General features: G+C 36.4%; 1 protein-coding gene across 1 annotated transcript in view; it reads right to left on the reverse strand.

The window, feature by feature from the left end:
• The window catches only part of dock3 (dedicator of cytokinesis 3), a 261,906-nt gene that overhangs the window by 101,478 nt on the left and 134,709 nt on the right, over positions 1–25,719 (reverse strand). Inside the window, 2 exon segments of the mRNA XM_048167153.1 lie at positions 2,519–2,603; positions 6,495–6,643. Of these exon segments, the coding sequence (XP_048023110.1) occupies positions 2,519–2,603; positions 6,495–6,643 (234 nt within the window).

The raw sequence follows: 25,719 nt of genomic DNA on the forward strand, positions 1-25,719 counted from the left end.
TTTTTTATTCAATTAAATTCAATAAATCTTGGGAATGTGGAGATCATGGAAACTTGATTGTATCATAAGAATGAGAAAGGGTCCTCTTATAATTGTAAAACTGTACAATTCAAATAGAGACAGTCATTCTGTGTCATTACAGGACCATAGATAAAAAAAGAAACTTTAAAGGCCTTAAAGGTACTTAATTTTCTCTGTTCCACTCCATTTTGCTCACTGTCATGTCCGCAGAACCTGATTTCACCAAGTGTAACATGTTCCTGGATCAACATCTCCATTGATCCTGGAACAATATTCCAATCAACCAGTCAGATTTGAGGGACAAATTCACAGGTTATGTCAAGTTTAGGCTTAAAACCAGGGTTATGTGCTTCTGCATCAGTGTTATTCACCCATCATTTTCCTCTAATTTTAGGGGTAAGTTATGGGTAGGGTTAGGGGTTGGGAAAAGGTTAGGACTAAAATTTCAGACAGGAATGTTGTTCCAGGATCAACAAAATATGTTGACCCATAAACACGTCTAACTAGGCAAAATCAGGACGTGCACTGTGTCCACAAAGCATTCAAAGTATACCCAATGGCGGATGAGCGCGGATGGTCTGAGTTCGACACATGCGCAGTACAACTGCTTTTCTATACTCTATCAGACATCAGAGGACAACACTGAGTTGTGTAATTTACAGGACATTCACTCGGAAGGCCAGAATAAGAAAAGTAGCGGATCCGCTATTGCATGGTCTAGACTCTAGAGTCTAGAATAAGAGCCAAAGCAAAAATTTTGGAGAATGATATGCTGCTTTGTTTACTGTTTTGTATCACTCTTTACGCAGTCTTCTTCAGCTACTGCACAGTACATCACAACTGTGCATATTGCCACCTAGTGGACGCGCACCATCCGCGTGGACACAGAACTGCATGCGGATGGTGTGCGCGGACCCTCCCGATGATGAAAATTACGTCACGTGGACAGTGCACAGATTGTTGTGGACCACAGACGGCCAAAGTATACTTTGGGCTTAAGACTTTTTTTTCTTGAGTGTTATTGCAACAGCCAAAAAAATAATGGAAAGAATATTGAAAGTAAATAGAAAATGGATAGACATAGTAAATTGTGTGAACAGTTCACATGTAATTCAGAACGAGAAAAGCTCAGCTCTTTGATTTAATCTATCTTTTGCTCCCCTGGAGACAATTCAGCATCAACTTCCAAGAAAACTAAAGGTCTCGAGTCTCTGCAGCTTCAGTGCTCTCTGTTGCCTGAGGGCAAGTAAAAGTCTTCTCACATCTATGTCTCTATGTTCTCCGCAGAAGCTCGTTTCTTTCTTCTCTTTCTTTATTTTTGGTATTTGTGTGAAACTCCTCCGCCTCCCACATATCAAGCTATACAAATCTCTCTGTGACCTCAACATTTGGCTAGTGCACTTAAAAATCAAGTCTAGATTCTTGCTTTTCCTCTGAATTTATCCCAGAAAGTTAGCTAATCCTCTTAGTCAGGCACTTGGAATAGTTCTCCCTTCTCTTGACTAGTTCTTCCAACCTCGTTCAGTCTTTCTCCAAGTTTTCAACTTCAGAGGTTGGAGGAAAAATGCAGATTAGATTATGCAGACAGATTATTATCATGTTGCGGATATAAAATTAAACAACACCATGCATATCAAATTATTTAAATGTGCTTTTATAAGTTTCATAATGTCTGAAAGAATATTTTATATAAGCAAAAGAATATTCAATAGCATCTCTGATTTAAACATAGTAGCAAAATACTGATGAAAGTGTAAAGTGTTTTTTTTTTTTTTTTTCCCCACAAGCTGCACTTTAAAAGCACCTGTTAGAAACAGATGCTGGTGTCAGAACAGTTTCCAATAAAACGTTATTGTTGTGGAATGGAGGTATAGAGAATAAAGAGAATTACTGAGGGTAAAAATATAATCAAAAGGTGAAAAAAACTGTTTGTTTGTTTTTTTCCCCCCAATATTGTTTCTTATTAAACGCCAAAGTCTAACTGTTCCATAAAGCTGAAAATGCGCTATCAGGCTTACTGGGAAATAGAATATGCAAATGATTCATTCTGATGAGCTGTCTTGGGAATTTGCCCTCTAATGGAGTGTTTAAAAACATTTCTGCTTTCTAACTGTTCAGTTCATTCTACAGGTGCGAACTTGGCAACATCTGCACATTATGCCTACATTATGCACATATGCAAAACAGTTACAGGAATACATTAAAACATTAATTCCGGCACTCATTTATACAGATGACTCACATATTAACTCACAACTTGCAGCAATTCAAAGCAACAAAACCACTCAAAACAGAGACATTTAAACCACAACATCTGATAAACAGACTTTGAATTAAAAAAAGAACCAATAATTCATTCATTTTACATCATAAACACTGCAAAATCTTCTACTAAATGTTGTTCTAAGACCCAACAGAGGATGTTGGAGCGATTCATTGCTTCAGGGAGGAAAATGCACACATCGGATACAAATTTGAATGCAGTCAGTGTACTTACCATTTTGTAGAGATCTGAAACGCTGATCTGGTCCGCATCGACCATTTCAAACTCCTTCCTGGGTACCAGATCTAAGCCTAAGTGTCTGTTGAACACAGGAAAAGCACAGGACAGAGATTAACTAGATTACTTGAGACTGAAATACTTAGAATGGATAATAATGTGGATAATAAAAGATCAGAAAATCTGTCAAGCTGTTGCGTCCACCTGTTGTGGTGGGCATTTAGCCATACAGTATCTTTTTTTGTATCCATCAGTCACTACATTTCTATACTCTAATATCTAACGCAGTGATTTGATGGCCGCTAGATTGGAAAACATGACAAGAATGTTTCTAGACAAGTTTTGCACACTACTTTCCAGATAACTCTGGTTTATCCCCACAGAGCTGTTAATATTGGCAGGATCATATGGTTCAGATGCACAGAAAGCTGCTAGCGCTAACGCTATGTGCAGCTGTCGTATTGTAGATCTATAGAAACAGGTGTTCTCCTCATAACCCAACTAAAGTGATGGCATGCCATACTGTATCTTAATATAACATAAACATTGCTTCTCCCAGACTTCCCAGACGTAAATCAAACCCAGTCAACACCCTGAGTAGCCTAAATCACAAACTAGCATCAAGTAAGTGGGTTAGCAGCTAAACATATGAAATGTTGAAGCTGAAAAGTCTCAACATAGTTTGTTGAAATACACATTTTTATTGCTAAACATTGCTAAATATATATTACATTTGTTTGGATGTTCTAGGTGTTTGTTATTGGTCAAACAAAGGAAAATAATGCTAGTAATGATAATGCAAATATAACTAGCCACACTTACCCCGTTTCACAGACAAGGCTTAAGCTAGTCTCAGACTAAAATGCATGATTGAGCTGTTTTAACTGACATATCTTAAAATATGCCAGTACCATTGTTTTGTCTCAAGAGCACACCAGTAATGTTTTTTTTTATTTTATTTTTTTTTATTTTGTGAGTTTTTGAAACTGGGCCTTAGTGTTCTGTATGTTTGACAGGTCATTGATAGGTGTTTAGATGGTTGCTGGGGCATTGCTAGGTGGCTTGAGTTTATTTTGCTCTGGTTGTAATGCTCTCAATCAAAGTATTAGCATTAGCATCACTCAATGCCCCTACCTAGCCAGGGGTATAAATTTGTATCTTTTTCTGAATATCTCAATGCAAATTAGCTCTCCAGAGAGACATCTTGCATCATTGGCTTGTATCAGAGCATAAACAAATCTATTTTTTGATGACTTTGTATAAACAGACAGTAATAAACTTATTATGTGACAATTAAGTGTTCCTAGCAATTACAAGCTTGATATACTCCACAACTGCAGCCTGAATGCCTCTTAATTTGCTACGTCAAGACGTTGCTCAGTATATAAATGTCTTATTACTGAGGCTGAATTAACTCTCTCGCAGTCCTACACAGAATACTTTCACATAATATTATAACAGTGACACTTGCCAAAAAATACAAGATCACTTTAAGAGAAAATTGATAACCTAAGAAACGTATAATGAAAAACATTATTAGATTGTTTGAAAAACACTTGAGATGCTCTTCAACTCATGCTTCAAGTATTTATAGAACACATCGGTAAGTGCTCGCATCTCAAATCCATTTTATCTCCTTTACTCAATTATCTCTTAGTTTGCTGATCTAAAAACCTGGCAGTGATGTACTGCTGAAAGCCCAGAACCACAAAGTGCCTCATAACAGAAGTGAATCTTCAGGTGACCTTGAAGAAGAGGGATGAGTGGTCAACATAACCCTGACACATGCTGATACACTACAATACTTGGATCATCTGGCCTCTAAAAGATCGTTGGTTTGGATTACTCAGCTTTCATTAATCGCTATAAGAGGTGAACCCGATGACTCGTCTTGTCTTGGATGTCTGGTAAGGTTGTAAGCTGTTTCTATGATGTAGATAATTGCTGAAAAAACAACATCTTTTATTCTGAAATTACTGTATTGTATTTACTTTTACTTAAAACAGCATCAAATATGAAGATCACAAAGACCTAAATTTTTACTTTAATAATAAAACAGTGAAAACCATATACTACTCGTTAAAAGTTGGGAATAATTATGATTTTTAATGTGTTTGGAAGAAGTCTAAAAACAGTTAAACTAGTGATTAAAGATTGTAACTGAAAATAACAAACAGATACATTAAATAAAATTGACAGTATATTTTATAGTAAATTTTATATGGTTTAAAAAAAATAATAATAATAATATATATATATATATATATATATATATATATATATATATATATATATATATATATATATATATATATATATATATATATATATACACATTAAAGATGCTGTATGTAATTATCTTTTTACTGTTTTGAGGCATAAAAATACCATAATATTTTTGCAGATATTTAAGAAACATGCTAAGTTCACTAAGTTCACAAAAAAAAAATGTTACAGCCAGTTATTCTACTTGTAAATGTGTGTTCTGTGTCAGAATGTTTGTTTTTGTTTTGGTCACTGGGATTCCGCCCACAGCCAATTTATCCAATAGTATTTAGACATCCCAGGTTGCCAGTTGGTGGAAAACACCGCTTATTGCAGCCATGGAAGCCAGCAAACGAACTGGATCAGAGATGGCAGATTCTATCCGTCCTAAAAAGCCTCGGCATTCATATAAAATTTCTATGAACGGGGATATAAAACACGGATAAATCAACTCATCAACTTACGGTATGTAAGTCTCCTCGCCTTCCATTGTCAATTACGCTCGCTCCCGTTGCGTGTCCTCAATCTGGCAACCTGCGTGAGTGTCGATTCTGAGGAGGATGGGGCGGGGGAAACAACTCTCTCCAATATTCTGAATTTGGACTGCAGTACCCATTTCAACCGCTAGTTATCAATATTACATACTGCATCTTTATTTTTTACAAGTGTTTTATATGGTACCTTATTTTTTAACTATTATTATTCCATCTTTTTTTTTTTATTTGTAGCTGACTGAAACTTCAATTTGCAGTATCAGCAAATGGATATTGGACATAGAACTTTTGAAAATCTCTGAAAAAGATGAAATAATGATGCAAGAACTGTAAATACTGACATTCAAAACTCAAAAGCTGTGAAGAATTGCACAGCTGTGTAAGTTAGAAATGGGGGCGGTATCTGAAGGACAAACACGGCCGCCTTTCATTGCAGTGAAAAGGCAATTTAGTCTGAATTTTAAAAAAAGAAAAAAGAAAAGAAAAAACTCAATCTCATGTTGTGTTGGTTCATTTGGCCTCAGTGTTTGCATTTGAAATCTCAATGTAATTCACATTAACCAGGCAGTGAATGACACGTTACTGTTATCCTCATTTCTTAGCTGAGTTGGGCCAAGCCAGTTTAGGGTGAAAGCCACATGAGAAAAAGAACGAGAAAGCCACAGCAATCCATGCCTAGCGTTTTAGCTCTGCTGACTCCATGTGCAGGAGGCCTTGGCCTCTAACACATTAAAAGTGCTGGCAAATCTCCACGACACACAAGAGCTTATTTAAACACTCCTCAATTGAGTGAAACATGCCAGGACTGGACATTTATATTAACAAATTATTTGGAAGCAGAACAAATGCATGACAATCTTATAAACTTAATAGGATGTATTTAGACACATTTTGTCTGACACACAAGATTTAGACCCATGTGGAAGTTAGCATAAAGGCTAACATTGCTAACAACACTTTAAAGGCATCTTTGCTGGTTCTTCCGCAAGAGTTAGAGCAATGGTGGGAGATAACATGATAGCCAACATTGCTAACAACATCTTAAAGGCATCTTTGCCAATTTATACACAAGATTTAGAACTATGGAAGTTAGCAATATGACTAGCATTGCTAACAACACCTTTAAGGCATCTTGCTGGTTCTTCCTTATGATTAAGACAAGGTTTTTCATTTGTGCAGGGCATTTTCTTTGGAGGTAAAAGAGAGTAACTCACTCATTGCCCCAGTCCAGTCGTACAGTGATGTGGCGTTTGACTTCACGGACTTGATCCTGGGTCAGGTGGCCTGAAAGCAGTTGTCGCCTCAAATCAATCAACTCGTTCATCACGTGGCGGAGCTTGTAAAAGAGGTCGACTTTATGCTTCTGTAAAAAAAAACAAAAAAAAAAACGAAAGGCAAATATTTATTTCATCCATCCACATGTGACAAACTAATCTAAAATTTTACTAGGCAAATGTACAGTAGTTGCATGTTATACATACCATAGTGTCAGTAAATGATCATTCAGTAAGTACATACTGTGCACACAGTGATTCAAACTTACTGAGGTTTAGATAAAAATGTATTTCCTGACACTGTACTACAAAATATCTTAATACTTGAAATTCACTGGTTCTTCAAAGACTGCACCATATTCATCTACCATGGCATTTTTACGGTACTTCAAGGTACTCCAAAGAATGCCATGGTATGCCATTCTGACGGCATCAGACACCGACGGGGTAACACATTGATCCAACAAAATCAGATGAACGTGTCAATTGGTCTGTTGATGCAGTGTGAATTAGCCTTTAAGGTACAGTCACACAAACAGCATTCACATTTGTACATAATTATCTCAACTCTGCTCAACTTTGTTTTTGCGTCACCAAAATAAATGACTTCAGGTTGCCCAGCTACAAATCACTGTCAGTGAGAATGATGTTAGGCTGCCTTCAATGATGTTGGAGTAGCAGTACTATAGATAATCAAAGACAAAGATAGTCAAAGAAGTGGAACAACCACCGGGCATCATCTAAGCACATGTCCCAAACCGCAAGGCTTCCCCTCCAAGTGTGTGTATGATGGTTGATAACGACTCCCTCATCTGCCCTCAGGGAAACATGCAGCAAACAGATCTGTGCGTCTGTCATACCGACATGCTGTGCCGGCTGTGCGTGTGGTCTCCAGTGTCCTCCATCACTGAAACATCTCAAGACTTGAGTTTGACGTGCTCTTGGAAACAAAGAAGGTTTGTCTGGAGTTTTCACAAGAATGTGCCCCTGGATACCCACATAGCATGAAGTATCTGTCAGTATTTTATTCCACAATGTGTTGTTGGTGAAATCAGATGGGATTTGGACACTCTCATGTAAAAGCCACATCCATCAGATTCAGTTACACTCACTTGGACTTCTGTACTGGATGTAGTCTTTTTCCCTGACCGCTCTTGGCTCTAGAGACTGATAGCTTCCCCCTACTCATGGTGGCATCAATAATTACTCCTCAATGATGCAAGCAGAACAGCATGATTCATATCCTGCTAGTCTCAATGGTAAGTTTCTTGGAGAAGAATCTCAATGACCAGCTGCAGATCACAAGTCCACTTCCTGTTAGGATGTCGCTCCTCTAGCTGGTGGAACAGCATAGTCTTTTTGATGAAGTTTGCTGACCTTGGTGGGGAAACTAGCATCCCATGCTAGCTAGACAAGTATGCATTCCTACACTGGTCCAAGCTGGATTATGCTGGTTAGTGCTCGTCTAGCTGGTGGACCTACATAGTCCTGAAGTTAGCTGGGCTAGTTAAGGAGCAGTGATGTACTCTCTAAGGATGTTTGGAATGGTTGATTATTCATCTAGTCACCTAACAATCACCTAGTTCTCTAGTGAAGTTCTGTGGGTATACATTTTAGAAACCTATCAACACTCTCAAAGATGCTGCATCTCTAAATTCAACTACAACTATCAAAACATCACTTTTGCCTTTAACAATAAATTTCAAGACAATTACTGTCAAGTTGTCTCAAGATGCTTGTATTATATTGCTGCCATTATCTTTTGATAACTCTTTACTGTTGTGTAACTATTCTAACAACTTTTCACTAGCAGTTTATTGTGGAAAAATTCTAGGTCATTATGGGTTTAGGAGCAAAATAGCATTGCATTGCCCTACACTCGTCTTAGCGACCCAAACACATCCAATCACATTGACTGATATCAAACTGAACAAACCTAACAGATATAATTTCCTAAACTAATTTGCTGCCCATGGACTCATTTTCAGTACCAGTAAAATTTGATCAGACTTCTGACTGTATCTCAATGACAGGACTCAATCTGATCAATTAGATTTAGGCAATTACATTTGCTCTGATCTGTTGCACGAAATGAATGAAAGATGTGCATATGTATCCCAAAATTCTATGGGCCTCTACAAAGGATTTCATACATGAGATCTAGTTTTAAAAGACATGATGTTTCTAGCTTTTCTAGGTATTTCGGGATCTTGGCACAAGTAGATTTTAGAACACAGTGTGGGGTCATCCACCCTCCAGTGCTCTTGCTCTCTCTCCTTCCACAAACATGCCAATCCATTTACCCAATGAAAAACAGATTTATCAGCCTCTGCAGTATAATGTGATTATGATCGTTTTAAATTGGCTGTCAAGAGACCTGTATCAATCCTTGAGCTTTAACTGAAATAAAAGCTCAGATTGACAGCCTCCCCCACACCCCAACAGCAAGAACCACGCTACCTCTGTGTTTTGTGAAAGATGGATTGAATCCAGTTCAATCCATCAGGATTCTCTACCACTTAACGGGTCCCTAGTCAACGATTGACATTGCTATTTCAATAGGGTATTCAGAAAGAGACTTCAAATGTCAACAAAGATTTTGTATTTGGAAAAGAAACCTCATGAGTCTGTTTTAGCAGCGAATCCTTAGTAGTTATCCACAGATAATGCATCTGAGACTGCTTAATGGTAAAACCAATAAGCACCAAAGTTATTGGAAATGTTTTGAAAAAAAATAAGCATTTGGGTGCCTACAAATTACAATTTACCCTGCAAGAATGATGTGAATTCGCTGACTTTAATTGGGACTTTAATTGCGACACAAGTTCCCATAGGAAAAACTGCAAGGGTTTGCAAAAGTTAAAAAGATTCTACCTATTGCTTTTCAGTTGTTCTTTGAAGTAGACATGCATTGACCAATGAGAATTTCAGGAAGATGGAACAGTTGTGCTTTAAGAAAATCCTTTCCAGACTTTTATTAAAATCTTTAGCATTGTTGTACATCAAACATGTCTTTTTTTCTTTTTTTCTTTTTTTTTTTGAGTGTACACGAGATGTGCATTTTTTGGACATTAGACCATGGTCATTAGTTAATACATTAACTAATGTTAACAAAAAAAAAAAAAAAAAAAACCTTACTGTAAAGTGTTAAAGTTCTTACTTACAAAGCACCATTTACACTGTGGAAAAAAGTGTGACAACAACATGCTAAAATAAATAATTTGCTTTATACTGTTACTGTACTGAAGCCAGAGCAAATTTTCAAAGATTTTTTTTTTTTTTTTTTTCTCAAATATCATTCCAAATAATATATAACTTATTTAATAAAGTAATAATACTGAATAATATTAATACTACTAATAAAATAAATATTTAAAATATCAATCTAAAATTATGTTTAGTGCTTTAATGCCAGTTACCATCACACCATGATTTTTGGACTTTCACCAAGGTATTCTTCAAAGTACCATGTAAATACCTTGGTATATAAATATAGCAATCAATCAGTACCGTTACTTTTTGTAACGGGAAGATTTAGCTGAAGAGCTCAGATGGAGACACACATGCAAAGCACCATTTGTGGACTGTGCTTTAGGGAATACAGCTGAAGAACAGTTTGTGAGTGTGTGGGAAGAGGAGCCACTGAGCACTGAGCAGTGTGAAGAACATGTATTTATCACACTTTCCACAACTGCATGACTCACAGGCTTTAAATACAGAGACTGAATTGAGCTACAGTACAAGGTGTCAGAAACACATTTTACCATGTCTCAGCCAATGCATCGACATCTCGTAGAAAAATATTCATAAGAAATCATATTAAATAAATGCTTCACTCTTGTGCATGATCAAGCATTTTGATTATTAAAACTAAACTTTAGCCACTCAAGGATATGCAGAATGGCAGGTGCAACACAGCCAGGAACAGCACACTGTTTGGCAAACTTCGCTCCATGTCTTGCTCTTATCGTTTAGTCATATACCACCTGGAATAATAGTAGGCCAATATTCTTCTTCTGGTCCATAGGAATAATAAAATCCATATTATTTCATAATGACTAAGCAGATCAAGTTGACAAACACTAAATAGGAGTCAGTGATACGCCAATATGCGTTGTAACGGCCACCTAATGTTAAATTCTGTTTATGACATGAATGTTGATGACGACTTGTTGCATGATTGTTATTGTGCGTATGCACGATGTTCTTGTGTTCAGATTAAGGAGAAAGTTTGCATGGAAGAGAGAGATGGCCGCTCTACCACTGACTGTTATACAACGCTATCTCGTCTATTCCCTTTTGTTTTGTTTGCAGTGTTTAACAGAGTGTTTACTTTCCTGTTTTATGTCCGCTCTTTTACATGTATGTGAAGAGTGTGCTTGTGCGAACTAACCATAAAGACGTGTGCGACTACCAGTTCTGTGCTTCGGGTTTCCCTTCTCGCCTCTCGTCTTTTACTTCACCTTGGCAGACTACAAACCCTCTGGAAGATGTTACAATCTGGTCATATGACTTTCTGACATCAAAATCTGAGCCCTTTTTGCAGCTTAATTGCAATGAAGGGTCATTCAGGACTGGGGAGGAACTTACAAAATGTTTGCATAGCATGTAAAACACAAGAATCCAAATAATAATTCACAATAATCAAATTCAAAGTAAAGTAATTTTAACTAAGAAGACTTAAAAATAATAGCATGTGAAACTCAATAATGGTCATGCCATATATATACACATTTTGAAAATGCATACATAAGTACATAAAACAATGAAAATAATAATTCACATAAATATATTATATTTTAAAATGATAACTATGATATATATATATATATATATATATATATATATATATATATATATATAAATAATGGGAGGGGGGAGTGGAAAGTAGGGTAGGAGTTGATTCTATATAAGATTCTATCTTATCCTTGATTCTATCTTAAATCTGTTTGGTTGACGAAAGTTCTAAGGTGTGCAATTATTTTCAGGGAAATGCACGGCTAAAGTAGGTCCAGGCAGGTCTTGACTGCATTACAGTTCCATATTACTTTGCCAAATTATTTCAGTTATCTCAAAGATCCTTACAGCCTGCAACCGCAAAAAAAAAAAAAAAAAAAAAACCCACAACAACAACACTGACCAAGCAAATAAATATAGTAAACGAGGATAAAAACGACAAATGTTTTTTTTTTTTTTTTCAACAATATTCTGTTTATATTATGTGCGAAAAGCACATACTCTCTTTCATTCAAACGCACACACATTTAGTACGGACACACACTTGCACAGAAACATGTTGTCAGTGTTGCTCTGATGATTTTTTCAATAAAAAAATTACATTTATCACTAGCGAGGTAATAACACCACTGTTCTTGGAGCAGATAAACTTACAGTTTCTCTATTAGCAGAGGAGCTGCTATCGAAAACTGTTGAGAGACGCACAGATTTAGGTAATTTACATATGCTTAATCTCTCTCTCTCTCTAATAAATGCATTAATAACTGTATTATTCTGCTATCAAGGCTCAAGCATCCGTCACTAGCTCTAAAATTATGTTTTGGAATTAGCAACGGAGGCTTTGGATTAGATCCGTAAGAAATTAGTCCTACACACAAGAGCATTTTAAGGACAAAAAACTGACAAATGTCTTGAAATAGATCATCTGTTCATGCTGACAACATGTTTTGAGGTGTGGAAATCATAGTATAAGTGGAATAATTAACGACAGGCCATTGAATTATTGAAAAATAATGCACATCCGAGGTGTAATGGCCACGACCTCGGGTGTGCATTATTTTTTTAATAATTCAACAGCTTGTCGTCAATTATTCCTTACATATTCAACATAAGACCAGCCATACACTCTATATACTGCTCTCACCTCCCACTGAAGTCATAGAGAACAATGAACCTTCAAATAGCATCAAAGCATTTCTCATTAAAGCCCTGTTTGTTTAGCTGGTTTAATGACCCATTATGACCGTTAGCTCTCAGGAGAAAACAAAACTATCAAGTTCATCTCAGTTCTCTGACTTTTGGCTTTTAGTTTACAAGACATTGGGTGAATACAATGAGCGTTTCTGAGGAAGAACGAATAACAGGATCGAAGTTTATCAGGTGGCATTTAACCACTGCTAAATACTCAGAGTTACCAATTAACAGCTGAATTAGCAACAAAACATAACATGTGCTTGGAGTAATGGTGACCAGCAGCCATTTAAAGGTGCCCTAGATTATGTTTTTAAAAGATGTAATATAAGTCTAAGGTGTCCCCTGAATGTGTCTGTGAAGTTTCAGCTCAAAATACCCCATAGATTTTTTTTTTATTAATTTTTTTAACTGCCTATTTTGGGGCATCATTATAAACACACAGATTTTATGCTGCGGCCCCTTTAAATCCCGTGCTCTCCGCCCACAGAGCTTGCGCTTGCCTTGAACAGTGCCTTAACAAAGTTTACACAGCTAATATAACCCTCAAAATGGATCTTTACAAAGTGTTCGTCATGCATGCGTCGGATTATGTGAGTATTGTATACTGTTATATTGTTTACTTCTGATTCTGAATGAGTTTGATAGTGCTCCGTGGCTAACGGGCTAACATTACACACTGTTGGAGAGATTTATAAAGAATGAAGTTGTGTTTATGCATTATACAGACTGCAAGTGTTTAAAAATGAAAATAGCGACGGCTCTTGTCTCCGTGAATACAGTAATAACCGATGGTAACTTTAACCACATTTAACAGTACATTAGCAACATGCTAACGAAACATTTAGAAAGACAGTTTACAAATATCACTAAAAATATCATGTTATCATGGATCATGTCAGTTATTATTGCTCCATCTGCCATTTTTCGCTATTGCTCTTGCTTGCTTACCTAGTCTGATGATTCAGCTGTGCACATCCAGACGTTAATACTGGCTGCCCTTGTCTAATGCCTTTTATAATGTTAGGAACATGGGCTGTCATATGCAAATATTGGGGGCGTACACCCTGACTGTTACGTAACAGTCGGTGTTATGTTGAGATTCACCTGTTCTTCGGAGGTCTTTTAAACAAATGAGATTTATATAAAAAGGAGGAAACAATGGAGTTTGAGACTCACTGTATGTCATTTCCTTGTACTGAACTCTTGTTATTTAACTATGCCAAGATAAATTAAATTTTTCATTCGAGGACACCTTTAATAGAAAGTATTAAAGAAGCTAGTGCTAAAAACAAACAAAAAACAAATCCTAATTTAACAAGTTTGTCTAACAGGAAACAGACATATTACACAAAACATGAATTTGTAAACCATGAAAAAGCCATTTATTAGCTTTCCATGTCCTCCATTTGAGACTCTTCAGTCAGTGATGGAGTGTGACTCACACTGTTTCACCCACGCTCTATACAGTCACTGCTGATCCTTCAGGAGCTAATGCTAATGCTCACCTGCGCTAGCCGACTCATCTCGCCCCACACGCAGGGGCTCTTCTCTAACCACACATTTGACTCTCAGGTTTTGTTGCGGGAAAGAAAACAGATGGTAAATGGTAATCTCAGTAAGACTATTAGCTACGAATATGCTAGCGGTTGTAAAGAAAAATGTGCGTACACAGTATATTACGCAACTTATACAATGGGGGCAAATCGGTGACAATATTGATCAAATGACAATATTGATGCAAAGGGGACTCTCATTTGAAATATAAGTTCTTTAAGGAAAAAGACAGTTTATCTTGTCTGAATGCTTCATTTAAAGTGCAACTCATGGGAAAGCTGCCACATCTGAGACTAAAATGCAACATTAACTTAAGGGTAGACGGTCTGAATCATTTTCAAACAGTATGACTGTTTAGCTATTTTTATGGATAATTCTTCAGGGTACTGTCCTGTCTGGAAGGCTTCAGCACTTTGAGATGATTATTAGCAGCGCAGTATCATGTTAATGCAGTCAACTAGCGTAAAATGTTCCAAAATAGCTCAAAAAGTCCTTGTGTCTGCAGGGTTTTTCCTGCACTGAAAATATTTTAGCAGGAACCAAAATACATTTTTGTCCCGGCAAATGTTTCTTTGATAATTTAATGTGACAATATCTGCTGTTCTGCCATATGTCTGTTGTTTTTTTTTGTTTTTTTTTAAATGCTCACGTGAGTGTTTGTGTTATATGTTTATGTGTTGAGTGCAATAACACAATGGCCAATCAGATGCGTTTAAGTAAGTTAGAATCTGCTTAAACCACACAAAACGGTTGATCTTTTGTTCAGCGCGATTGCTGCATGCTCACGAATCCTTTCATTATAACCAACAAAGTATAAACACAATGCTAATAAGAGATTCATTGCACAGCATAGACAGACAGGCTCATTGATTATAACAAGTTTTTTTCAAGAGTGTAGCTTTGTGTACCTCGCGTTGTAATTGACAGCTTCAGTGATTATAATGGCAGCGATCTTTGCTCGCTTTCTGTTTTCATACAGCTAACTACACATTGCAAAGTTTCTGGATAAACAACCATATTTAAATGCATGATTAAAAAAATAATAACCATAGCAATGGATGGAAAAAAACAACAACTTGAAAAAGAAGAAGAAAAAAAAACACTGGTCTGAATATGCTATGAAGGTATTATTAGGTAGATGATGATCATGTGTGACTTAGTGTGTATGTGCACTAACTGGCTAACACACTAGCGGCAAACCTCTCATGGCCCGACATGACCTTTGCTCAGGGCACGCAATTTCACTTCCCTCGCAGTTCCACGCTGCCAAGCAGGACTGTCAGTCAGTCAGTGTGTGTTTGCGTTCCTTTGCTCTGGGTCAACAAAGGGCGGTGGAAATGACAGACCATATGGGAAGGTCAGACAGTATTATGGTGATTTTGCAAAGAGAAAACATGCAACAAACTGTTCAGAGACCTGCAACAAACCTCATGTGACCTAGCTGATTTGAAATTCAGCTCTTTTTACAACCATTTTACAGCAAACATCCAGGCGAGTTTGTCAAAAAGTTCAGATGAAACTCATCTTTGAATTTTGACGGGAATGAAAGCGAGGCTGTGAGGGATAGACATACATCTCTTCAGTGGGTTGTACAGTTATTTAATGTGTTTGTTTAATTCTAAAGATTTACGAGGAGTCGCCAACTTCACTATAGTTTGAGAGTTAGGGATGAAACGGTTACCAGTTTGATGATAAACCACATTGCAATTTCTGACTGTTAGTATCTCAGTTTAATATTTTAATCATCATTAAAACCGTATTTTATTGGCAGGATTTGAAAAACTCACAGTAAATACCATCCATTATTAAGCAAATTAAGCAACAGTCTCAAACAGACACAGGCCTGCAACGCAAGTTTCGTTTTGTCTGAAAAAATGTAATAAGAGGTTTTACAACATTTACAAGTGAGAGCTGAGGAGAAATATATGAATTTAAGTATGAATGAATTCTATGAATTCTGACTGCCATGAGAAAAGTTTTGACAGAGAGTGGATTTACATTTTCATCCAGCCTATCTGCACATTTTTTATGTGTTGTTGAACATTTTTTATCTGTTAATGAAAAACAAGCTAATGCACTTAATGTTGTTAAGGATTTTGAATGTGAAAATACGGGTCTCCTGGTAGGTTGGGAACCACTGATATAGGAGCTCTATATACCTACTGATCTACTTATAAATTATTATATTTCTACTTGTCATGTTTCATTTAATATTAGTGCTGTCAAAGCGATTAGTCATGATTAATCACATCTAACATAAAAGTTTGTGTGTGTGTATTATGTATTTACAAACTTTTATGTTAGATGTGATTAATCTTGTTTAATCGATTTGACAGCAAAATGTAATATGAATTATTAATTAATACTATTAACCATAATGTTCAGCCATAAGGTACAACAGCATTTGACACAATCTATAATTTGACACAAGCAATAAATTGCATTTCTATGATAACACAAATCATGAAATGTCATGTGACGACTTCTGGGGACACTTCTGAGTGAAAACTCAGAAGAATAATTGAGTCTTTAATTATGAATCAGATGTACCAATGTCTAAGCTAAAGATACAGTCCAAGAACTTGAAGAAGGTGAAACATCTTTCCACCTCCAGCAGCCATAAACACTTTAAAGTGATACTCTATCTCCTGCTTTACAGTATCTTGGAAATGTAAGGAGAAGGAACTGCTAACCTGTGCAACCGCAAGTCACTTTGGATAAAAGCTTCGGCTAAATGAATAAATGCAAAAACATCTTAAAGGGACAGTCCACCCAGAAAACTCATCCTCGTGTTCTGAACTTGCAGTTCTGTAAGTTAGTCAGATGTTGATTCAGTAACCACTAGATTCAGCCAATTGATTCAGTTCAGTGAAGGATTCATCAGACTGATTCAAACAGATCTTTTTGATTTATATATTAAATCAGTGATTGCCCAACTTTTTTTGTCAGCTGAACCCCTTTTCCCTAAAATATTTATTTGAATAACCACCTGTGATTTTAAGTTAATATTTAAATTATTTAACAACACATTTGCATGTTCACTGTTCTCTGGTGTCAGTAAATGGGCACGCAAGTAAACAAATGAAATAGTTCATCTTTTTTTATTAAGTGATTATTTTACAGTTACGTATTTGACATTTTTATGATTTAATTAATTATTGCCAATTAATTATTAATGAACCCCAGTTTGAGAAACTTACTCAGAGTCATTTGTTCGTGAATCAGACTAAACTTTTGTCTTATTTTTAAACTTGATAGTACCAGTCCATATTCACTTTAATTATATGGAAAAGAATGGCCAGGATAAAAAATTCTCCTTTGTGTTGTTCAAAAGAAATAGTCACAAGTAAAGGTTTAGCATGACATGAGGCTCAGTAAACAATGACAGAATGGTAATTTGTCAGCAAGCAGCAAAAAACCAGTATGACCACTTCAAAGATTTTAAAATTAATAAATAATGTGCTGCAAAATGTTCTCAATTTTTTTTTTTTTTTTTTTTTTTTTGTACAAAAAGTGAAAGTGGCATGTGAATGCCAAGTATGGTAACCCATACTCTGAATTTGTACTTTGCATTTAACCCATCCAAGTTAGTGCACATTAGGAGTAAGTGAGTAGTGAACATACACACACTGCAAACCGTGAACATACACCCAGAGCAGTGGGCAGCCATTTTGCTGTGGTGCCTTGTGAGCGATTGGGGGTTAGGTGCCTTGCTCAAGGGCACCGCAGCCATTTCCTGCCAGTATTGAAAATCAAACTCGCAACCTTGGTGTTACCAGTCTGACTCTCTAACCATCAGGCCACGACTACCCCCCAAAAAAAGCAACTAAATTTGATGGAAAGGAGTTTAGAATGACATGAGGGTGAGTAAACGATGACAGAATTGTCATTTGTGGGTGAACGACATGACCGCTTCAACACATTTTATGAAACAAGCATAAAAAATGTAAACATTAGTGAATACTGGGCATTTGGGATGCGAAATGCACTTTTTTCTTACAAAAGAGCAATTAAATTGGATGAAAATAGAACGACATGAGGGTGAGTAAATGATGACAGAACTGTCATTTGTGGAAGAACTACTCCTTTAAACAGAGAAACAATGACCACTTCCACACATATTATGAAACAAGCACAAAAGACTTAAATATTAGCAAATACTGGGCATTCACTTTGCGAAATGCTCAATTTTTTCGTAAAAAAGTGCAATTAAACTTGATGACAAATGAGAATAAAAGTCATCACGACACGCAACAAATACCAACCCGTCATGTACCACAGCAACCCTCAGAAAGCATCATGCTCTAAGGTCATAACCCCGGTTCTACCTGAGGGCCTGAATGCAACTGACAACTACAAGCACAATATCTTATCTGTCAAACAAGACCAACATGCCTTGCAATATGCATCAATGCACTATATGCTCTCAAATTTCTACTTTTGAAGGTAAAGTAAGAAACACCACTACTTACCGCTACAGACCATCATGTCTTTTCTCCAACTGCTCCTGTGCAGCCGCTCTAAACATGCAGAAATCATAGGCTGTCAAATATCTCGATCCCTCTCTGCAACTGGTCTCTCCCTTTCTCTCTCTCTCTATCACACAGGCATTCAGACACACGCTGCCACCCACGTCAACCAGGAGCGCATGCTTTCCAGAGCAGCGTGCAGTATACATGTAGAAACTCTCCCTCTCGCGCACACTAATTTATCGCAAATCTATTTTGGACAGCGCTTGTGATTGCGCTCCCTCTTCCTGAAGTCTTGCCTTTCTTTCCCTCATTCTATTGGACTTACCTAACTAGCGCTGTGTGAAGCTCTCAGCAGCCCACACGCACACACACGCTCCCTCCCTCACCGTCTCTGAAGAAACACAGAGGCATGCCAGGGATGCTTGCCATTGGACGAAACCACTGCCAGTTTGCTTTCCAGAGCTGTGCCTCCCAAACACGCTGTCTTCAGCTGACAGAGATGAGTGCGAGCTTTCCCACTGAATCAGTATCAAACACCAACATCATGCTAATATCCAAAAACAAGACTTTTCCATTTAATGAAAATGTGAGTGGTACTAGCCTTCACAAAAGTCACTGATAATATGCTAAGGTGTTAAGGGTGGTTGTTAAGTGGTTGCTAGGGTGTTATGGGTGATTGCTAGGTGGTCGCTAATGTGTTCTGATTGCTAAGGTGTTCAGGGTGATTGTTAAGTGGTTGCTAAGGTGTTCAGGGTGGTTGTTAAGTGGTTGCTAAGGTGTTCTGGGTGGTTGCTAGGTGGTTGGTAAGGTGTTCAGGGTGGTTGCTAAGGTGCTCTGTTGCTATGGTGTTCTGAGTGGTTGTTAGGTGGTTGCTATAGTGTTCTGGGTGGTTGCTAGGTAGTTGCTAAAGTGTTCTGGGTGGTTGCTAGGTGGTTGCTAAGGTGTTCTGGGTGGTTGCTAGGTGGTTGGTAAGTTGTTCAGGGTGGTTGCTAGGTGGTTGCTAATGTGTTCTGTTGCTAAGGTGTTCTGAGTGATTGTTAGGTGGTTGCTAAGGTGTTCTGGGTGGTTGCTAGGTGGTTGCTTACTAAAACTATCAAATATTGTTTTCAGTATTGAAATAAAAGCAGAAATAAAATATAATTATTAGATGTACACCTTTGGTGTACACCTACACCAAAAAAAAAAAAAAAAAAAAAAAAGCACATAAAGTGACTAAAACTAAAATTAAAATAAACACTGAGAATATAAAAATAAAATCTAAATATTACTAAATCCTGTAATAATATAAATAATATTTTTATGCAGTTTTCTGGCAGATACAGAAAGGCAGATAATTATTTCATGATATGGCTGATAACTGATAAAATGTAGATATTCAAAATCTAAACTATTCTTTATAAATAAAGTGAATTTAGGCATCACAAAAAATGTACAGTATGAAAAAGGTAAAAGTACAAAGATTAATATGGTTTGCCAAAGAATATATTGAAGTGTTATTAAATTGGTGTTTTAAAGAGTAATTTTTAGTTGAGAGTTAGATGATGATAATGGTAGTCTAAATGTAAAAATGTATAATAATAAACATAAATATCCAAAATTGAGCAAGATATTTCCAATATGGACCAATACTGATCAATTATGTCCAAAAGAAGCTGGCTTAGCAAGCATGAATGCTTAAAAAAAAGTGAGTTCAATCACTTTGATGATTTGAGGTATCATTCATGTTCTAACATCTCTAAATATGTTCCTCAGCAAACACCACTGATGTGAGAGGCTCAAACATTTCTCATGACCACTCTAATTTCACAGAGATGAGTGGCAAATGTGGTGTCTTGGCAAGCTGACAATGTTCAAACAAAACTACCATGAACCACCTACAATCATACTGATTAGGCACATGTTGCTGCTCTAAAGCAATGAATCAAATCCAAGCCCACAATCTTGGGCTATTCTGTCCAGGTGCAGCTATCAGATTGTTCAAATATGGATTCCAGGAAGCCTTTGTCAGATCGTGAGGCTGATATTCTCACTCATGGATGGGTATTACAAATTGTGCGAGTCCTTGAAAACAGCGAGAGATCCGCAAGAAGCCACACTAGCTGAGCGAGGCATCTGTGCGGCCATATTGTTATGAAGGACCAGACAGTCTGTGGCACTGATGCTGAAACTGATCCATATTGTGGAAGTGAACTTTCACTTGCAACAAAGCAACTTTTTGTGTTGTAGGTAGTGTCGGGGAACTTGGGAAAAGAAGTACGGGTGAGGGGAAAAGTGACTAAAGGTGAGTCCATCCTAAAGTGGTCTTGCAAAAGGACAACAATGGCATCAAACACTCAATGCCACAGAAAAATTCAACTAAATGTCTTCGTAAAATCACCATTAAAACTTGGTAAGCAGGAGGAATATTTCCTTAAAGGTTAAGCATGTAATTTTTGCACCACTAGCAGCACCAAACAGAACTGCAAAAATAACTCTCTCCCCATCAGCCACTGGTTGAATAAACAGGTAGCCCCGCCCTAAACTCACACTATAGGCTGAGAGAGTCACCTGACTAAAACAAGCAAACTGCACTTCTGTTTAGTGCCACTAGAGCCAAATTATACACTTACAGTTTAGAATTTTAAAAGTCATTTTAAAAGTGATTACTTTAGAGAAAATTAGAAAGCAAGCTTCAGCTTCAACTGGGAACATTGTGTTTCAAAATATGATATATAATGATTGGACTGAAACGGCTCCAACAAATAAGCTCCAAATGGTCCTGGATAATAATGCGATGGGTGGGGGCGGAATGAATCACAATGCATTATGGGTAGACTGTGAGAGAGCTATCCTTTGATGGAGAAAAAATAGATTAAAGCAGAAGACAATGAGGTCTTCTTCTTGTTTGTCCATATCTGTGTCTTTTTTTTTTTTTTTTTTTTTTACCAAGTTTACAGCTTGAAACATTCATAAAACTTTAAAACAGGAATCTTCCTGCTGTGACTGGATACACTGAGCTCACTAAGAAAGAAATATCTGCAATTTCACTGCACAAAAGGGCCAGATAAATGAGGGGTTTGTGGGTAGGAGCTGACAGGACTGGAATACAATACCAGAATCTTCGATGGAAAAGTTCAAAGATGAGGAATAACCTGTAAATCAGTGATCATTTCCAACGAGTCACACATATCTCGCTAATGGATTGAGACGTGACAGGCAAAAATAAAGCTAAAAATACAGCCCTCCTCCATCCTATCTTTTGTCACTGTGGCTCTATATATAAAGCGCAGTCGATCCCAGATCTGCTTGTTGTAAACCTGTTGGGCACGCTGCTCCTTTATGCTAGAATTCACCGGAATGTTCCAGCTGAATGAGTCACTCGGTGTGAATCATCATCCTGAGCCTCAGAGCAGCGCGGAGCCCAGAGAGACTCGGTTAACACTGTATTACACACCTTACATCCCGCCGTCACACACGTATAGCCATCATTGGACTGTCCCTGATACAATATTGGGGATCTTTGCACACATATTTATCCTTTACATGTCTATTGAGGTGAGCATTTGCATCTGGAAGATGGTGTTTTTAGCATTTTTGCTAATTAGGCAATATCATGTAAGCAAAAGATCAGCATGGTTGTGAAAAAACAGCATAATTGCAACTGTGATCTTGCTTTTATACAACAGTTCAATTAACAAGAAATTAATATAATATTTATTATAAGATAAAATATTATAATATAGACATTATATACATAAATTATATATTAAACATTTTGACATAAATAATATATATTATATTATGTAATATTTTAAAATATTTAATATTAATGAAATAATATTTTATATTAATAATTATGTATAAATATATTAACAATAAGATTATTGATTAATTATTAATTAAAATAATTATTAATCATTTAATATAATGTCAATAATTTTATTTTAGACAATCTATTTTTGATTTGTCATTGAAAAAACAAAAAATCCAAACAAAGCCACATAAGGATCAACTGTTAATACCTGAGTGAATCAGTGTTTATTATTATTATTATTATTATTATTACAAATTGGTTGAGGCAATGATTCAATGATTTATTCATAAAAAAAAAAGTCATCTATTTTGTCCCTGAACGAATCTGTGTTTTTGAACAAATTAATAAATCAGTGTTTCAGTTGAGGGATTGATTCAAGACTCACTCATGTAAAGAGTCACTTGTTTAATTCCTGAACAAATCAGTGTTTTTGAATGAATCGTTTGAGTGAATGATTCAATTATTTATTCATAAAGAGAACAATGAAATAAAAAACAATGCTTTTGAACAAATCAGTTAAGTAAATCATTAAATGCTTCACTCTTACAGACAGTTACTTGTTTTATTCCTGAATTAATCAGTGCTTTAAACAAATTGCGTCAATGATTCACTCACAAAGACAGTCACCTGTTTTATTCCTGAACAAATAAGTATTTTTGAATAAATCAGTTGAGTCAATGATTCACTAACAAAGACAGTCGCCTGTTTTGTTCCTGAAGGAATGAGTATTTTTGAATACATCAGTTGAGTCAATGATGTGCTCACAAAGACAGTCGCTTGTTTAATTTCAAAACAAATCAGCATTACTGAACAAATTAGCTGAGTGAATGATTAAATGATTCACTTATAAAGACAGTCACTAATAAAGAGAAATTTTGTTCCTGAATGAATCAGTCTTTTTAAACAAATCAGTTGAGTCAATGCTTCTAAAGACATTAGTTGTGTTTGACTTGAAGAGGCGCTGCACAGACCAATCGGTGTATGACGTTTCAAGTCAAACTCATTTAATCACTTGTTTAATTTCTTAACAAGTCAGTGTTAATGAATAAAACAATGCTTTTGAACAAATCAGTTGAGTAAATGATTAAATGATTCACTCGTAAATAGTGGTGGGAATCGCAGGGTACCTTACGATATGATACGATCATGATATACAGCTCACGGTAACGATAATATCAGATTACAGCGATTCTGCAATAATCGATATACTGCTAGACAATCCTATAATGATACATCACGATATCTGTCTAACTATGAAAACAAAATGCCAGTGAAAAGGTTAAGTGGAGGTTTTCTCTCTGTATTAAAGTTTTTCAGTCTGTAAATTAAATTTAACATTTTCTGTAAATTAAACATTTTATGCATATACTTTTTAAAAGCTTAAACTTTTCTTTGCATGTAAACTGACACATTTAGCCTAGGTTAACTGCTTATTGACTTATTTTATAAAAACCTTGTACATTTTAAAAATTACCAACCTCTTTTATTTAATCCTGGGAACATCTCAGTGCTTACCATCTTCTTTAAAATGAACCTGGGAATAGTGTTGTCAAAGGAACCGTCTTGGGTATTTTAAAATTTAAAAAAATTGACGATACCAGCATTGCCTAGCATTTTGAGCACTGTTGAGTGGATTCTTAAACACCTCTAATTGGCCATTGTGTGTTCACGCACTCAACGTATATGTCTGTGATTGGCTACAATGATTAATGCTTCCAAAACATACTGTAAATAGACATCTTACAATATGATTCACACGGGAGCGTTTGAAAGCAGGCGTCTAACAGAGGATCCCTAATATATCCGCTGATAGACGAATCTGCTGATAGACGGCTGCTTTCAAATGCTCCCTTGTATATCTGTGTAAGCGCTGGGTGAAGAATGTCAAAGACGTCTACGTTTGTCACATCAATGGTATAAAAGCCTAAGTGCGTCTAGACTTTGAACTTAAATGTGCCTGGGGCAAATATTATTTTACTCACACTGCTGTTCGCCATCCCATTAAAAACCTTAGGCTGTTTAACTTATGTTCACGTTTCCCTCATTCATGTGTTGAGCGCCGCCTTGAAGTAACAATGCTGGGAGCAGAGAAATCTATTTAGATCTATTTATTTTATTAATAAAAATATTAATATTTGGCGCCAGCGTATCGATTCTCAGATCGCAGAGAGAGGGACGACGATATATCGCCCTATCGATATTTTGTCCCACCCCTACTCATAAAGCCAGTCACTTTTTTCATTCCTGAATGAAGTGTTTTGTCCCTGTTTTGTCCCTGAACAAGTCAATGTTTTTGAACAAATCACTTTAGTGAATGATTAAATAATTCACTCATAAAGACAGTCATTTGATTCATTTGTTAATCAGTGTTTTTGAACAAATCTGCTGAGTGAATAATACAATCACTTGTTCATTTAGTCAGTGACTTGTTTCATTCCTGTATGAATCAGTACTTCAGAAAACAGAGTGATTCAATGACTCATTCATAACGTCAGTCAGTTGTTTGTTCTTGAATGAATCAGTGCTTTTTAACAAATTGGTTGTGTCAGACTTGAAGCGGCACTGCACAGACCAAACGTTGTGTGTCATCAAAGAACCGCGATAGCAATTAGAGAGCAGACGGTTCTGCATGTTTTCGAATCGCTCTCTACTTTGATGCCAGTACTACTTCATGTCGAACACACCTAATGATTAAAAGACTAATTTATAAAGACAGTGACCTGTTTTGTACATGAACAAATCAGTTTTTGACCAAATCAACTGAGTGAATGATTCAATGATTTGCTCTTATTGTTTTATTTCTGAACAAAACAGTGTTACTGAACAAACAAGTTGAGTGAATAATTCAGTGAACTGCTCATATATTGAGTCACTTGTTTCATGCCTGTATGAATTAGTGCTTCAGTGAATCAGTGGTTTTGAATAAATTAGATCACAATGTTTTTCAACTTTCATACATTTGAATGTATAAATCCAAACTTTAAGATGTTTATTAGCTGCAAGATGTTTATAAACTGAGTATTCAAATACCTTTTGGGGTAACTATTCTGTTTTGTGCTGAATTTTAAGTGTGAAAATTCTTCCTGACAACAAAAACATTAATCATTCATACAGATACAAGCAATACTATATGGAAATAACTCACAATTTGAGATGCCTACAGACAATCTGATCAATTTCATTCTGATTCACTTTCATTTTCATTCTTGTGGGAGGCTCAGTTTAAAAATGCCAAAAATAAAGATTATCACTGAGTATCGTCTTTGGTGATCAACTGTAAAAATTCCCTCTTATTTTGGTTTGCCCTCTCTTGCTATCTTTTTTCCTCCACAAACGCACTCAGGCTATCCGTCAGGTCATCTCCGGGCGTCTCCTGTTCTCTCGTTTCGCTCATCAGTGATTGATAACACAACTG

The sequence above is a fragment of the Megalobrama amblycephala genome, linkage group LG2 (genome assembly GCF_018812025.1).
Source record: "Megalobrama amblycephala isolate DHTTF-2021 linkage group LG2, ASM1881202v1, whole genome shotgun sequence".
NCBI classification, from domain to species: Eukaryota; Metazoa; Chordata; class Actinopteri; order Cypriniformes; family Xenocyprididae; genus Megalobrama; species Megalobrama amblycephala.